Below are 16,035 nucleotides of genomic sequence, written 5' to 3' on the forward strand. Positions count from 1 at the left end.
AAGATTAAAATATTCTTGAGATCTGTTGTACAGAAATGCCCTGAAATATACTGTTATATACATCTAAAAAAAAATTGAGAAAGGTGTCCCAACCCATAAAGATATGAGTTTGACCCCAGGATCCACATAAAAAGCCAGACATGGTGGCACAGGTTTGTAAGCCCAGCTCTGGGGAGGAAGAAACCAGGGAATCTGTTGTGATCCCCTGGTCTCAGAGAGAAATATTGTCTCATAAAGCAAAGTGGGCAGCTACTGATAAATTATGTCACACACACACACACACAAACACACACACACACACACACCAGTTTTACTCCAATAACAACAACAAAGTCAAAAAGTATAAGTTCCCTTAACAGTTCAATGTAAATCAAACTCAGTGAAAGAGAATAATTTACTTTCTTCAGAGCATTTTGATGATATTTTGTGTTAGAAATGTTAAGTAAACGTATAGTTGGAGTGTGTATATGGTGGTGAGCGAGCTTGAATATAGCCCCATCCATATCCAAAGCACACTCATTTTGAGTGTCCTTCCTGAGACAACTTGTCTTGATACCTGGATACCCTCCGTGAGGAAGAGAAAGGAGAGAGATATCAATAATGTGTTGCTGTCATTTTCAGATATTCGGGAAGAGTCTACTATTCCTTCTTATCCCAATAACTGATGCCTGGAATTTACTCACTACCATTCTCTTAAAACATTTTAAAAACAAAACAAACAAAAATCACCAACACCAACAACAGAAAAGCACCCTTATAATTTTAAGAGTTCGGGTTACCAGGCCTGCCTGAAATACAGTGATCATTTGATTTGACAGAAGGGCTAGCATGCATGCCAAGTGCACACTTGGCAGTCAGAGGTCTTATGTCAAGCAGAGGCCCTTACTTCCTCAGAACTGGTAGGCATATTGGATTACTGCTGGTGGGCTTTGCCCGTGGGGCTGGATTGCTTTCATAAGGAGAGCAAGCAGATTGAGAGCAAAGACATAGGCAACTCCCCTATGTACTAAAGAAAGTAAAATACATTGTTGGCCTGATACATGTATACACCCACCTCCACCACCCTCTTAGAATCCAGTTCTATCCTGTTGGGTCTTTGGTGGTTTGGATTTTTAATTTTTGTCTGGTTTTGTTTTTTCAGTGTCCTTATTTATCTCCCTAAGACCTTGAGTATGAAATAATAATATGCTAATACTAGTCATGTGCCTTAAACAATGAGGATGTTCTAAGTACACTGAGAACTCTGTACAGCTCTCTCAAACCGTACCCTGCACCCTCCCTACAGGGTTCTCCAGTATCGAAAAAAGAGTTCATCATTTCTAACAAATTTATATCCAAGGAACATAATACTTCATTAGAATGTATAATTTTTATGTCTTATGTATCAGTTAAGATACGTTTAATTTTAAATTACATAAAAGAGGACTATAAACCTGGACCAGTGAGATGCCTCAGCAGATTATGGCACTTGCAACCAACCTAACAACCTGAGTTAGATCCACAGAACCCAGATGGTACAAGCAGAGATTTATCCTGAGTGTCCTCTGCTTTCTATGTAAGCAGGATGACATGTGCACTCACACACACGCATACTACATGTTTTTAAAAATTGCTATCTTAACATGCACAGGTAGTACGAGTCCGTAGTCTGCACCTGGCCTTATCACAGTTGGACCCACCTCCTTTTGCTGTTTCCTTTCTTGTTGCTGTGTGTTTTATAAAAGATGAGCACCACAGACTTTGAAGAGTACTTTTCAAAATAAATTATATGTCTTTGGTATATCTCAATGATATGTAGCATTATTTCATGTATTTTAAGATTTATATAAATGACAACATATTTGATATAGTCTTACAAAAGCTGTTTTTTAAATGTTTTTGTTGTTGATAATCATTATCCTACCTGTTCATTTCCTAAAAACTTCATCTGGGACATTTGCTTCAGTGCCACTCAGCTAAACCATGTTGACACCAATACCTGGCATTATTGTAGAATAGTATTTTACCCTTATCGTTGCAACTGGATCTGGGCTAGACTGAAAATACCATGCACAGTTGTAATGTAGTGTGTAACTGTTAAATACATTTGTTTTATTTCAGGTTTAATATAACATATCAGATCATGCTTTTTCTCCACCCCTTCTCAAATCATCAACAGTAGAAAAAGAAGAAGACATGTCAGGACACAAATGGTAAGAAATCTGTTGCCCATTTTTCCATTGGAAGATGTTAAATGGAAGTTGCATAGTTTATGCTTAACAAATGAGGATGAAATGAGTCAATCAGGAGACTTCAGCAGTAACTAACCACCTATCCACTTCCCGATGCTCGAGGAGCCTAGTTTAGTGTCTCTGATCAATTTGGAATAAAAAACAAGCAACAAAAGTGTTATAAATACTCATATCACTTGTATTTGCTAAGAAATTCACTCGGGTATACATCTGCTCTTAGAAGTCTAAGGATAATTTTTACCACCATTTCATATAGCCTAATAACTAATTATTGCTAGAATCTTGTTTAAAACTTCCACTGTTAGAGGACAATTCAATGTTATGTGGGGTGCCTAAAGAGCAATTATACAATTCATCAAGCAGTATTGTGTTTTATTAAGTTGTGAACATTCAGAAGCCAATCATAGTTAGACATGGTACTCATGTTAGCTCTATCATGTATGTGCCTGTAATAAGCCTCTTAGGAGTTTTTAATTGGTATTTCTTAGCATGTTGAAGCTGCCACCCACCAAACAACTGGAAAGTTGGCAAGTTTTACCTTCTTTAATTTTTGTAATGAAAAAATATGTAATAGTTTTATTTTTATGAAATACACTTTTTAATCCTACCCTTCTTACCAAGAAAAGTATCAGGCCCGAAGTCCTCTGTAATGTCAACCTTTAAACTTCAAAAGAATTTTTGCGTGTCTTAAAATACAAGTTTATTTTTAATAAATAAATGTCTAAGGTTGTCCTTGAGCATTCTCATTGGACATTCATCCAACAGCTGTCGGGCTGTTTCTTCAGTTTCATCTTCCCTCCCTATGTCCCTGAGCTGGCTCCGTCTCAGCACCGTCACGGTGACAGCCATGGCCTGGGACTCTCAGTTCTCACTCACAGGAACTGGAAAGCCCTGGGATACAGGTAGACCCTTTCAGAGCTCAGCTTTGTGGCTTGCTGCAGATACACTGCAAGGACTCATTCTTTGTGACTTTGAGCAAGACCCTTAACAATTTGGAACCTGAGGTTCCATTTGTTAAGTGATGGATGAGTGCTTATTAGATTTCTAAAGCACTCCCAGCTTGTGTGTGTGTGTGTGTGTGTGTGTGTGTGTGTGTGTGTGTGTTTCTCCAAATGGAACTTTTTTCTGTTGATCTATAATTTATTGACAAAAAAAAAAAAAGTCAAATACTTCAGTTTTTAGAATCCCATTTCCCTGGAATAATCTATGTGGGCTAGATCCTTTCAATCTGTTAGTGTGTACATTATAGAGAAATACCTTTTCCGTATATGGCATGCCTATTTTACCTTATATTCTCTAATACAAAACCAAAATAAATCTCTTAGCTAATAAAGATATAAATAGCACTCTCGCATAATCCTGTGTCTTGTGCCAAAGATAAGTGTCATTAAGGAAATCACCGGACAGGTTTTCTGACGTTTTAAGATTAAACATGTGAATTGACTTTGTGAGCATGCATAATGGACTTACAAATGAAACATACAAATCATCACACTTGAGTTACAGCATTTTGCTGCAGTATTATGAAGCAGCTCCTGCTTTAGAATATCAAGTTCTTTAGAACATCTAGAGTGGTGATGGAGTAGGGTGGCAGGACAGAGGATTTGTTTGGGACCCAGGTTGGGCTTTTGTAGCGGGAACTGAACCATGCAGGATGTAGACAGAGCAAGGAGGAGGAATAAAGCACTAAGAGAAAACCTCCTAATGGTATTTGGGGTCCTCTGATCATTTTTATGGAATTCAATGTCTCTCTCAGTTGTCTTTCTAATTCTTCTGTACACATGTTTTTTTCTTTTTATTTGCTTCTCATTACAGTCTCCCTAAGCAGTAACTCCCTATATATGTTTTAATCATTTAAAATGCACAATTAGTATTGTGAACTGGTAGGTCCAGTGATAGCAGGTCTCCAGAACTTACTCATTTTGGCATGACTGAACCCTTTATGACTTGATTAGCCATTCCCCACGTTTCCCTTCCCCCAGAGCCAGCTGCCATTCTTCTCCCTGACTCTGAGTCTGTCAGTGTTAGATGCCTCTGTAGCAGATTTTAGACATGCTATTTTTCAGCCCCTTATCTACTTTCCTGCTGTCACCCCACTGTGGCACAACGGAGGCGTGGAGAGATGTGCTGCTGTCTGTCCTTATCTCTGACACATGGGGCTGTCCTGAGCTAGTTACTGGCTCCCTTGGCCTCCTTCTTTCCACCCCCAAAAGGAGTAAGTCCAACTTAAGATACACAGGTACATTTTTTTTTTTTTGATGTTCAATTTCTTTAAAAGATTCAGAATTTTCCCACATGAACTTTTAAAATTGTGGACTAAGTTAGAAAGAATTAATTGATTTTCATGGTATAATAACTCCCTAAGAAAGCCTCTGTGCATTTATCAGTAATGTAAATGTATAATAGAAAGTTGTATCTAGCTAAAATACTTTAGTGTAGTACTTTAATCCTTTCGAAAGCCATGAGTAAGATAGCTCATTACTGTTTTTAGCAGTTATTCCTGGGAGCTACAGGACCGGTTTGCTCAAGATAAGTCGGTTGTCAATAAGATGCAACAGAAGTATTGGGAAACGAAGCAGGCCTTTATCAAGGCCACAGGGAAAAAGGAAGATGAGCATGTTGTTGCCTCTGATGCAGACCTGGATGCCAAGCTAGAGGTAAGCTCTTCAGAGTCCTCAGGTCCAGCAAAGCTACCTTGCAAGAGTCAAGACCTTAGAGCATACTTGCTAGACAGTCTTAGTTTGCACACATTAGACAGTGAGGAATACCTAGGATCAGATCAATTCAGTCCTAGCATATGTTTTAATTTACAAATTCTGATCCTAGCATACCCCTCTTAATGTGTTTTTAAGCACAAAGTTGGAATGCATGGTGTGTGGTAAATTCAAGGAAGTATTTGTTGAAATATTAAGCACAATAAAAGTCTGTTCTTTATAGCTGAGAAACTAGAATTGAATATTAAAACCAGGAGAATGTTTAGTCAACAACAAGCAAAATGACTTATAAATTCTAGTGAGATTGTTACTAAGCAATGGAAAATTCTAGAACGAATTAACTAAGCTGATGTTTAGTGAAACGATATAGCAAATGAGTTAATATCCAGTTGTATTGTGGAATGTTTGTTTACACTTTGAAGATGTGTCTTTGCCTAGGTACCTTTTGATCGATTTAATAAAGAGCTGAATGGCCAATAGCTAGGTGGGAAGAGGTTGGGTGGGACTTCTGGAGACAGAGAGGACTTTGGGAAGGAGAAAGGTAGAGACACCAGCCAGACACAGAACAATTGGGACACACAGTATGGGACAGAGGTAAAAAGACATGTGATAGAATGTAGATTAATTTTTTATAAAAGGTTAATTTAAGTTATAAGAGCTAGTGGGACATGCCTAAGCTAAGGCTGAGCTTTGGTAATTAATAATAAGTCTCCATGCCTTTATTTGATTCCTGGTTGGTGGACAAAGACTCATCACATGGTTGCATTAATATGAGTAGAAGCCTGCTGCATAATTGTCTTGCTGGACATTTTTGCCTGTAGTTTTCCTTTCATTTTTGAAACCAGACATCAGTTCTGTGAGTGGCAGGTCACTGAGAAATATATTCTATGGTTGATAGTCAGTAGGATCTCTGAGTTTACAGTGGCAGCGAAAGTTAATGAGCTGAACATTCATGAGACTTCAATTAAAGGCTGAAGATTTCAAAGCCTTTTCTAGAAGGGTTGTTGAGTTATAGAAAGGGGCTAAGGAGACCCCAATGATAGTTGTCAGTTACATAGGAATGTCTTTTGTGTAGAAGAGGAGGGAACTCATACTATGAATCTGAGAGAAAAAACAACACCCAGGCTGCACTTTCTAAGGTTTAGGCTAATGAGTGATGGGCTGGCTTTGAGACAGTAGATACTCTGCACAGTGGCTGGCATGTGAGCCTCTGTTGTGCTTGCTTGTTCCAGCTATTATGGGAGTTAAATTGGGGATAATTCAAGTGATGATAATATTTATTGAGAGCTTATCATCCTGGCAACCTGCTTCCTGAATGTCCCTGACATACCTGACCTACCCTGGGTTGTTTTTTTTTTTTTTTTTTTTTTTTTTTTTTTAACCCCTGTACCACTCACTCTTAATAGTATTCACCCCATGTTCCAGCCATTATGACTTTTTCGCAAATCTCTGGGTACAGCCAGCTAGTTCAGACTCCTCAAAGCAGTTTCTGCCTCGGCACTTTCCCCCAAATCTTTCTTTGACTGACTCATTCTCATAGTTCTCACAGCCTAAAAGTCACTTTGAAAAGCCTTAGCTCACCATGTTGTTTATATTCCCTGGCTATCTACCCACAGAACAGCTGTTCACTAACACATGGCTTAGCTTTATTTTGCTTGGAGTACTCATTTCTGCAGCAAAAATCCCTCTGATGGATAAGACAGTAAGTCTAGGGCTAAAAACTTTGGATACACGATCCACAGGAAAACCTCAGGTGTAAGTTTGTTTGCCTGCCTTTTCTCCAGTAGGAGGTCAAATTCCATGTTAGCATTAATCATCGCTGTGTCCCCAGCCTGTCCCAGGCACAGTTTCCAACTGAATGACTGTGTAAATAGTCACTATATATTAGTACAAACAGTATCAGTTCTTAGCCCTTTCTCTCTTGTCATTGGAAATTGTGAAATTGAAGCAGATTGGGTGCTGTTTCAGGAGAGATTGTGCCCATGGAACAGAGTCGAGAGAGGAAGTGCCTTTTCTGATATTTGTATTGTAAATACAATGTCAGCTGTTATAAATTGTATATGCTTTTCATATCTCAGAGGTTTTTTTTTTAAACAAGGTAGTAACTACAAGCATTGGCATAGTGGTAGCCCTGTAATCCCAGCACAATAGAGGTTGAAGCAGGAGGATTGGCAGTTTGAGCTTCACAGCCAGACCCTGTTTCAAAGATTTGGTAATATCTGATTTAATTCACTGCTGTCTTAAACAGTATATTTGTATAGAGGTTTTTGCAGCAGCATTTTTACTGATGCATAGCCATGGATGGTCTTAGACCATCCATGAATCAATAGTATTTGGCCTGCCACTTAGTTTTTGCCCACCAGCTGGATTTATTTCTGTTACACAAATGCAAATATAGGGTATGGGTATTTATAGAGAGAATGAATCTGGATCCCCCCCCCCCCCGTAGAACATAGGAATGATATCCAGCTATTATTGAGTGTTCTCACACTGAATTACCTGCAGAAGGCTAGTTTACTCTATTGGCCTACGGAGGTACCCACACAGGCTTTCTTAATAGACTTAAGAGCTGGGGAAATGTTTGCTGTGTAAGCCCAAGGACATGAGTTTGAATCTCCAGCACTCATGTAGAAGCAGAACATGGTAGTAGGGGGCAGGCAGAGATAGGTCCTGGGGTCTTGCTGGCCAGTGAGAGACCTTGCCTTAGACAATAAGGTCATGAGCCATTGTGGTCGTGAGTTAGGAGTACTTGGTATACAAGCCTGACAACTGAAGTTTGGTTCTCATAACCCACTCCAGAAGGGGATAACTGACTCCTGAAAGTTATCTTCTGACCTCTACCTGTACAGTGTGGTGTGTATGCACACACACACACACACACACACACACACACACACACATGCACACACACACAATGACAAACTAAACAAAATTTTAAAATAAGGTGGTTTGCCACCAAGGAAGATACACAACATTGACCTCTAGCCTTTTTACACACATGTGGATATCAAAGAAATATAGTCAGGTGGTGGTGGCGCTCACGTTTCATGCCAGTACTCAGGAGGCAGAGGCAGAAGGATCTCTGTGAAATCAAGGCCAGCCTGATCTACAGAATAAGTTCTAAGACAGGCTCCAAAGCTACACAGAAAAAACCCTGTCTCAAAAAAACCAAAGAAAGAGAAAGGAAAGAAAGAGAGAGAGAGAGAGAGAGAGAGAGAGAGAGAGAGAGAGAGAGAAGGAGGGAGGGAGGAATAGTAAGTATAAAAATAAATATAATTATTCTATTACAATACATTGAGAAGTTAATATATAAATATGCTCAGGTTTGGTCTTCTAATAGCTGCCATGGCAGAGTGGACTATTTTGATGATGGAAATTCTTGCTTTAAGTGTGGTTCACAAGTGAATACAATTTTCAGAACTCACAGAACTAAACATTCCTCAGCTGGGCATTTTGTTGCACCTAACTAATATCTTAGTTTTAAAAAGTCAGCAGTAACAATGGACGATATTGTTATTCCTATGGAATCTGAATATATTTTCCCTTACTCCGGTGGTCTGTGGTCCAGAACACTGCTGTCAGGAGTCTGCAAAGGAAGAAATTCTGATGGTTTTCTGATTTTTGTTTTTTTAATGAGAAAATACTTTTTACCTCTAAATAGGTTTAGGATGTAATTTAATAAGTAAATTTGTTTCTTCATTAATAGAAAAAAAAAACAAGCTTTATCCTATTAAACATCCCTAAGAATGGACTTTAATCATTTTAAAATTCATTCACTACTTTCATTAGATAATTTGGTCATATGTATTATGAAGAGATCATCTGTTTTCATTCAAACACTGAAATGCTTTCTGATACCAAGACAGAGTTTTATGTTGGCATGGCTGGTAAGCTATATGGGTAGAGGAAAAGCCTTGCCTTGCCTCATTGAGTGGCTACATAGCGTCAAGACGTTTATCAACTTTTGTAATCGATGCTTACCATCATGGCCTCTGGGTCCATGGACAGAAAGTGTGAAGTTTGTCATATTAGTCAGCTTTTTGTTACTGCAGCCAGCTCTTGTAGAGTTAAAAGGGGAAATGGTTATTTTGGGCTCAAGGTTACTCAGCCCCATTGCCTTTTGTGATGGGATAAGACAGCTTATCATAACAGAAATGTCTGTCAAAAGAAACCTGTTTACCTTATAGCAGCCTGGAAACAGAGAAGGCTGGGATCCTAATACCCCTTCCAGGGCATGACCTCTGTGACCTCACTTCCTTCCACTAGGCTCTACTTCCTTTAGGCCAATGACCTTTAGCATGGGACCTTTACTCTCCAAAGCAAAACATCTCCTATTAGGTGATCTCAGTTTCTGAAGGAAAGACCAAGGCCACCCTATGAGTTGGGGATCTCTAAAGGAACAGAACTAATAGAGCATATATTAAAAGGGGAACTTATTAGAGTGGCTTTCTGTGGTCTAGCTAGTCCAACAAAGGAAAGACCATGAATCCAGTGGTTGTCCATCCCACGAATATGGATGTGTCAGCTGGTTTTCAGTCTACAGTAGGATCTTAAAGTAGGTTCTCCACTAAAGGGTGCCTCAGTGGTAGCATAGATGAACTTTCTCGTGAGGGTGAGGGCGAGCAGGTAAAAGGCAAAACTTTTCTTCTTCCATGTCCTTTTATGTAGGTTGCCACCAGAAGCTGTGGCCCAGGTATAGGGTGGGTCTCTCCATCTCAAATGATCCTATCAAGAAAATCCCTCACATTTGTGGCCACCCATTTAGGTTTTGATTCCAGATGTAGTCAAGTTGACAACCAGCATCAGTCATTACAACTACCATGAATTCAAACCTAATTATAATCTTTTCAGTGCAGTTCTCCTGCTACCTGGGTTTCTTTGTCATGGTCCTAGTATGGCATGGAGTTGTCTCATGGTGTATTTTATGCTAGTACTAGGAAATAGGTGTCAATATTTGTACTTCGCTCAACACCATTTTAACAGATGTCTTCTAAATATACAACATTTAATTGACTTTTGTGTGCTTTATCCAGTTGCTTACACATGTTGTAAAATGCATTAGGATCATAAAATAACTTAATGTCATCTTTTAAATATGATACTTTAGCCTGCAGAACCTCCACTTTTACAAAAGATAGTAAGTGTTAAAGATAACAAAGTAGGTTCGGATGAATATTGGGTTTTTAGTGTACCAATCTATAATTGGGCCCTACCCTTTTGTTTTTCATATGTTATTTCAAGAGTCTAGAGAACTAACTGTTGTATAGAATTTAAATAATAAGGATGATCAGGTTCAGTGAGGACAAATTTTAGGGCATTCATCTCTCTCTCTATTTCTCTCTCTCTCTGTTTCACTAACAATGATATCAAATAAAATTTTGGGGATCTCGTTTCTGGCAGAAAAAAATGAGTATTGTGATTTTATTCAATGTATATTTTACTTGTGCTCTTCTCTGTTTCACAGCATTGTATTGTGTTTTATTGCAGTTATTCCATTCAATTCAAAGAACCTGTTTGGACTTGTCTAAAGCAATTGTACTCTATCAAAAGAGAATATGTTGTAAGTATGACTTAAGTATGATCTTGGTCAAATACTGAGAAAGAGCGGGATATTTTGCCTTAGTGTGACATATAATAAGCTACTTAGGGGGTATGTCTTTGTTCTTCCCAATGTGAAGAAAACTCTACTAGTTTTACCATTGATTTACTTAGGCTCTTTTCAAAGCGAGTATGAGACTAGGGATTTTTTTTTTTTTTTTTCTGGATCATCCAAAAATGCAGACATACTGTTTAATTTCCCAGTTATAAATACTCTTTTGTTTAATATCTGGGACTTTTTGAATCGAGGTTATTTTTATTTGATTTCCTTGTTAATTTATGTCCATTCTTTTTAAATGACTAGGTAGGCAGAAGAGGCACAACTAGCTAATTCGTTGAATATTTGTGTTGGCAGAACTTCCTCGTGAGCATGTCTGATGTTATAATGTACAGGGTTAAAATTATCTCTCAATGATGGGGTTAGAGAGATGATGCAGCAGTGAGGAGCACATGCTGTTCTTCCCTGTGGAACTGAGTTTGGTTCCCAGCATGCACATTGAGCAGACCATAGACACATGTAACTCCAACTCCAGTTATGAGCACCTGCATCACACGTGCTCTCTGAGTGTTCTCTCTCTCGCTCTCGCTCTCGCTCTCTGTCTCTCATACAGACACACACACACACACACACACACACACACACACACACACACACCATATCCCCACCATGAAGTGGTCGTCTGATTGTGTCAGCAGGGGTTGGCTGTTGGTTTGTGGGTAAGCCGTGTCATCACAGCTGGGAAAGGAAGGAAGAGTCTGCTCTGCTTAGACTGATTAGGATTCCAACTTTGATGGAGGACTAAAAATAGAATTATTACTCTGATGGTGTTGCTATGCAGTTGCTTTAGAAAAGAACTATAGCAAATCTCTGTGTTCTGACGTGGGTTTGTTCATAAGGGAGCATTTTAAAGAAAAGAAAACAAGCTCAGATACATATAGCATGCTTCCAGTTTTGCAAGAAAATGGAGATTAATAAAATATAAACGTGTAAAAAGGACACATGCAAATGTACAGAGTATGCACACCGTGCTGAAGAAATTCGGGAAAGATAAACCTCAAGTGAAAGAAATTAGATCTCATTTGAGCAGGGATGGAGTTCATGAGAAAGATAGAAAGGGAAGGGGGGAGAGAGGGAGGAAGAGAGAGAGGGGAGGAAAAAAGCAGGCTGCTAGAAGTGAGGGCATAGCTTTACCTCAGCAAGATGCACAGTAATTCTGACTCTTAAAATCATAGTGATATTGTACACACTCATAAAATACCTAAACCAGGACATGGGGGGGATATAAAGTAGAGTACAGATAGTCACTGATGGACTTAGAGTACAGATAGTCACTGATGGACTGAATTGCACTGCAGATAATGTCACCGGGGCAGTTGGATGAGAAAGAAGAGAAATACCTTCAATAACTCAAAAGACCGTGTTTTTAAGAGGGGAGTAAGGATCAACACAAAAAGAAATACACCCCAAAACTGGAGCAGATAATTAATTTATTGATCCTAAGTAAATGGACCAGCAATTCTAAAACTACTGTATGTATGTGAGGTTAAACAACTGAATGTAGTATAGTGGAGAGCCTGTGTAAAAGGAGGCTACAAACCCAGGGAGCGGATGAAGTCATAACTATAAAGCTGTGCAGATAAATACGGACAGAAATGGACCCAGATGAGCATTGTGCCAGGGTTGGTACATTTGTGTCTTTCGTGCCTCAAAGCATCTGGAAGCACCAAGAGCCCACAGCACTGAGTGCTGCTAACATTCAGACCTTGTTTTCTAAATACCCTTTTCCACACCTCTGGGGAATGACTGATTTCAGGCCCAGTACAGGGATATGAAGATGAGTCTGGCATGCTCTGTAGTGTCAGAACCTAATTTCCTTGAGAATGGATGGCTGCTTAAAGGACACAGAAGCATGTCTGTAGTCAAAGTTGGTCCGATAGGAGCAACAAGATAAATCATGACAGTATTAAAGTATAAATCCTAAGAACTAGAACTACTGATTGTGTCTGTGTGGAGATGGGCAATTAGTCGGATGCATTAGTCCTTGGTGGAAACTGGAAGATAAAATAAACACTTACCCCTCTGGTGGTTTGGATTCTGTTGTTATGATAAATGGTGTGACCAACAGGCACTAGGGAAAGAAAGGGTTGATTTCATCTTGCAGCTGAAGCCCGTCATGAAGGGAAGCCAGGACAGAGATCTGGAGGCAGGAACTGACCCAGAGACCACGGGGGAAATGCTGCTTACTGCCATGTTCTCGCCTGCTTTTACTCAGCCAGCTTTTCTTATACAACCCAGGAGCACCTGCCCAGAGGTGGCACTACCTCCACACTGATGTAGGCTTGGCCTTTCCACACTAACCGTTGATCACAGATGATCGGTTGTGCTTCCCTCTTGTAACTCTGGGCTACTCTTAGAAGGTGTCAAAGTCTTAAAATGCAAGAGTCCGAGGAACTGTCAGAATCTGAAAAAGATGGAAACCCAATACCTCATTGTGATGTGGGATCCAGGGCTAAAGTCTGGAACAGAAAAAGAAAAATAATGGAAATCTGGCAAATGTCCAAATAAGAACTATAGTTTAGTTGACAGAGTTGTATCTATGTTGCTTTTCTAGCTTTGAAGTTGGGCCATAGTGATATAAGAAAAACAAGAGGAGAAGCTGGGGAAGGGTATATCCCAATTCTGAATACTCTTGTGTTTTTTTTTAAGTCTACCATTATTTTCAAAGAGTTAACCAACACCAGGCTGAATCATATTGCTACTTGCTCTAGAATATTGCATATAAACTTATCACAGTTTACAAATTAGAAACAGTGTAGTCCTGGCTGATCCCTCAGGCCCTATTTCCTTCGCCTACCAGGCTATAGGAGGTCTTTTGCTCTCAATGTGTTCCTCTGCTCAAAGTGTGTGGGTCCTGATGACAGCAAGAATCCCTCCTGTGTCACTCAGAATCCAGCTGCTGCTAGAGCCTTCCTTCCCTCACTGCTCAGCCTAAAGCAGCCTCTGTCTTACAAGTCTCTCTAGCAGTTTTCCTTGTGTGTCTTGAGTCTGTGAGTATGTGTGCTTCATTTTCTGACACCCATCACTTGAATGTGAACTCTGGAGGGGTGGCAACAACCTGTATCTCCTTCATCACTACTGGATTAGCTGTAAATCCCGACAGTTGATTAACACTGTTAAGGAAAATGTTTTCATAGTTCTTCTGAATTCTACATCTGAAAGTAGAATTAGCAAATAAGTGTGAGTGATTTGTATTTGAAATTTTATGACCTAGTTTGTTGAAACTTTTGAACAAGTGCAGACTTTGAATTATTTAATATACATGTTGCATGAGAATGACCATCTCCTCTGGGGACAATACTGCCTTGACTCTGACAGAGCTCGAGCGTTCTCCGAAGCTCTTCCAATTAATCAGGTCAGCACAGAAAATCAAGCCTGTTTGCCCCCAAGTTTCATCCTCGAGTGCATGAAATGACCAAAAATTATTCCTGAACTCTTCAGCCTTCGTAAATTATTTAGGAGAGACTCGTGTCACCAAGTGTGTATTCAGGGATGCTGAATTGGTTTGTTGGGGACCAAAGTTAAATGTGTTAATTTGTATGTGACTTGAGTTGTTAAGATAAAAAATGGTGACAGTAGCCTACTGCTTTTGGAAGCAAAAAAAAAAAAAAAAAAAAAAAAAAAAAAAAAATGGGAAATTGCTCTCCATAGGAAGGAAAAGACTCTTAGTAGAAATGAATGAATCCTGTATTAGCCAATAAAGAAAAAATACATGAGCCACTGGAAAAAAAAAGCATATAGACTTTTTTAAAGCTACATAAAACTATGGCATGGGTCCCAAACAAGAGAAAATGAAAACAGTGTATACAGTGACAAGGCAAAACTAACAGCTAGTTTAGTTTCACAAACATTTCATTAGTACCATGACTGTAAGGCTCTCTGCTTGGCCTAGAAATACAGAGTCTAGATATAGCCTCTGTGAAGGCAGAGTCTCCCGATGAAGTTAGATGCAGGTCATCTGCACTCACACTCTATGATGCTGAGCCAACAATGGCCAGTGCTGACGTGTGAGCCCAGAGGACACTGCTGTCCAGAAAAGAGTGGAATGGGTCACTTGTCAGAAGAAGCCATTAACTGGGTTTGGATCTGTGGACTTTATTTACAGATTTTTTGTTTGTTTGTTTTGTTTTTGAGACCAGGTCTCTCCTCAGTAGCCCTGACTGACCTTAGTCTCTCAACCTCTTGAATGCTGGGATTATAGGCATGGGTCACCACAGCTGGTGCTGGGAACTTGAGTTTTGAGAGAAAAGTGTGAGGAGAGGCATTATTTATCTCATGAAAAAAAGAGGGTGGTGTCTAAAAGCCTCCTGTCCTGCCTTGGGACCTACTTCCATCTATAGCCCCAGAGGACTTGCCAAGCAAGAACTGTAGTCACAAGTAGCCAAGCACTAGTGAGTCCTTTGGATATGTGACTCCCATTCAACCTTCTGCAGTTGTTGTTGGAGAGTTTGTTACTAACAATGGGGTACGATTTGAAGTGTGGAGAGATTGACAGGTTGGTGAAATAAACCAGCCTGTGTTTGAGTACACAACATATGCATTGTGTGAATACCTGGCTTCTGGACACAAGGGTTGTGATCAGGATTAGAGCTTCATTCTTCCATTAGGTTAACTGTCATGTAATTTCCACCATGTCAGTGGAGGGAGTACTTATGGGTTGATGTTTGATTCTGAGCAAAGACTGAATTTACCCAGGCCCCAGGCACAAGGCTGTGAAACCTGCTGTGATTAATTGTGCTTGGCTGTACTCATGTCACTGAACCACTGGCAGATCAGTGGGATTGGATACTGCTCTCTCTTTGCTGAGACGTTAGAACAGACTCTCCTTATAGAAAGTCCCTAATAAGAACCTTTCCCATTTCTGTCATGGCCTTCTTGCCACAGTCTGGATGACTCATGAAAATGGACAAGAATTCTAGTGACATTTCAAATGTAGTCAATAAAGACAAATAGTATATTTGTGCACACGTGTAATCTCAGCTTTAGGAGGCAGAGGCAGAAGGATCTAGAAGGATTGGGAAATGGAAGCCATCTTGAGCTGCATAGCAAGACTCTGTCTCATGATACCAAGGTTGTGGCGAAACGATAATTTGATGGGTAAAACAATTGCTTTACAAGCAAAACATTAAAACAAACTAATACAAGGACTTCAGGTTGGATCCCAGCATTCAAAAAGCTGGGTATAGCTCTATGTACACCTGTTACTCCAGAACTAGGATAGGCTGGGAGGTAGAGTCAGGAGGATTTCTGGGCTCTAGCCTAGCTCCATGTTTGGTAAGAGACCCATCTCAAGGCAATAAAGCACGGGATGGTAGAGCATCCTCTCTGACCTTAGTACAAGACCTGGTACACATATACCATATCATTGAGCTATATCAGTACCAGTGATATAGCTCAATGGCAAATAGCATCTATTGCAAGCACAGGGTCCTGT

At 39.7% G+C, this 16,035-nt stretch overlaps 1 protein-coding gene across 1 annotated transcript in view; it reads left to right on the forward strand.

The window, feature by feature from the left end:
* Window positions 1-16,035, forward strand: part of Ica1 (islet cell autoantigen 1) — a 131,600-nt gene that overhangs the window by 14,082 nt on the left and 101,483 nt on the right. The window contains exons 2-4 of the mRNA XM_051177120.1: window positions 2,101-2,192; window positions 4,723-4,888; window positions 10,433-10,505. Of these exons, the coding sequence (XP_051033077.1) occupies window positions 2,176-2,192; window positions 4,723-4,888; window positions 10,433-10,505 (256 nt within the window). The 5' untranslated portion in view covers window positions 2,101-2,175. The remainder of the gene's footprint in view (window positions 1-2,100; window positions 2,193-4,722; window positions 4,889-10,432; window positions 10,506-16,035) is intronic.

This window comes from Phodopus roborovskii, unplaced genomic scaffold, assembly GCF_943737965.1.
Source record: "Phodopus roborovskii unplaced genomic scaffold, PHOROB, whole genome shotgun sequence".
Lineage (NCBI taxonomy): Eukaryota > Metazoa > Chordata > Mammalia > Rodentia > Cricetidae > Phodopus > Phodopus roborovskii.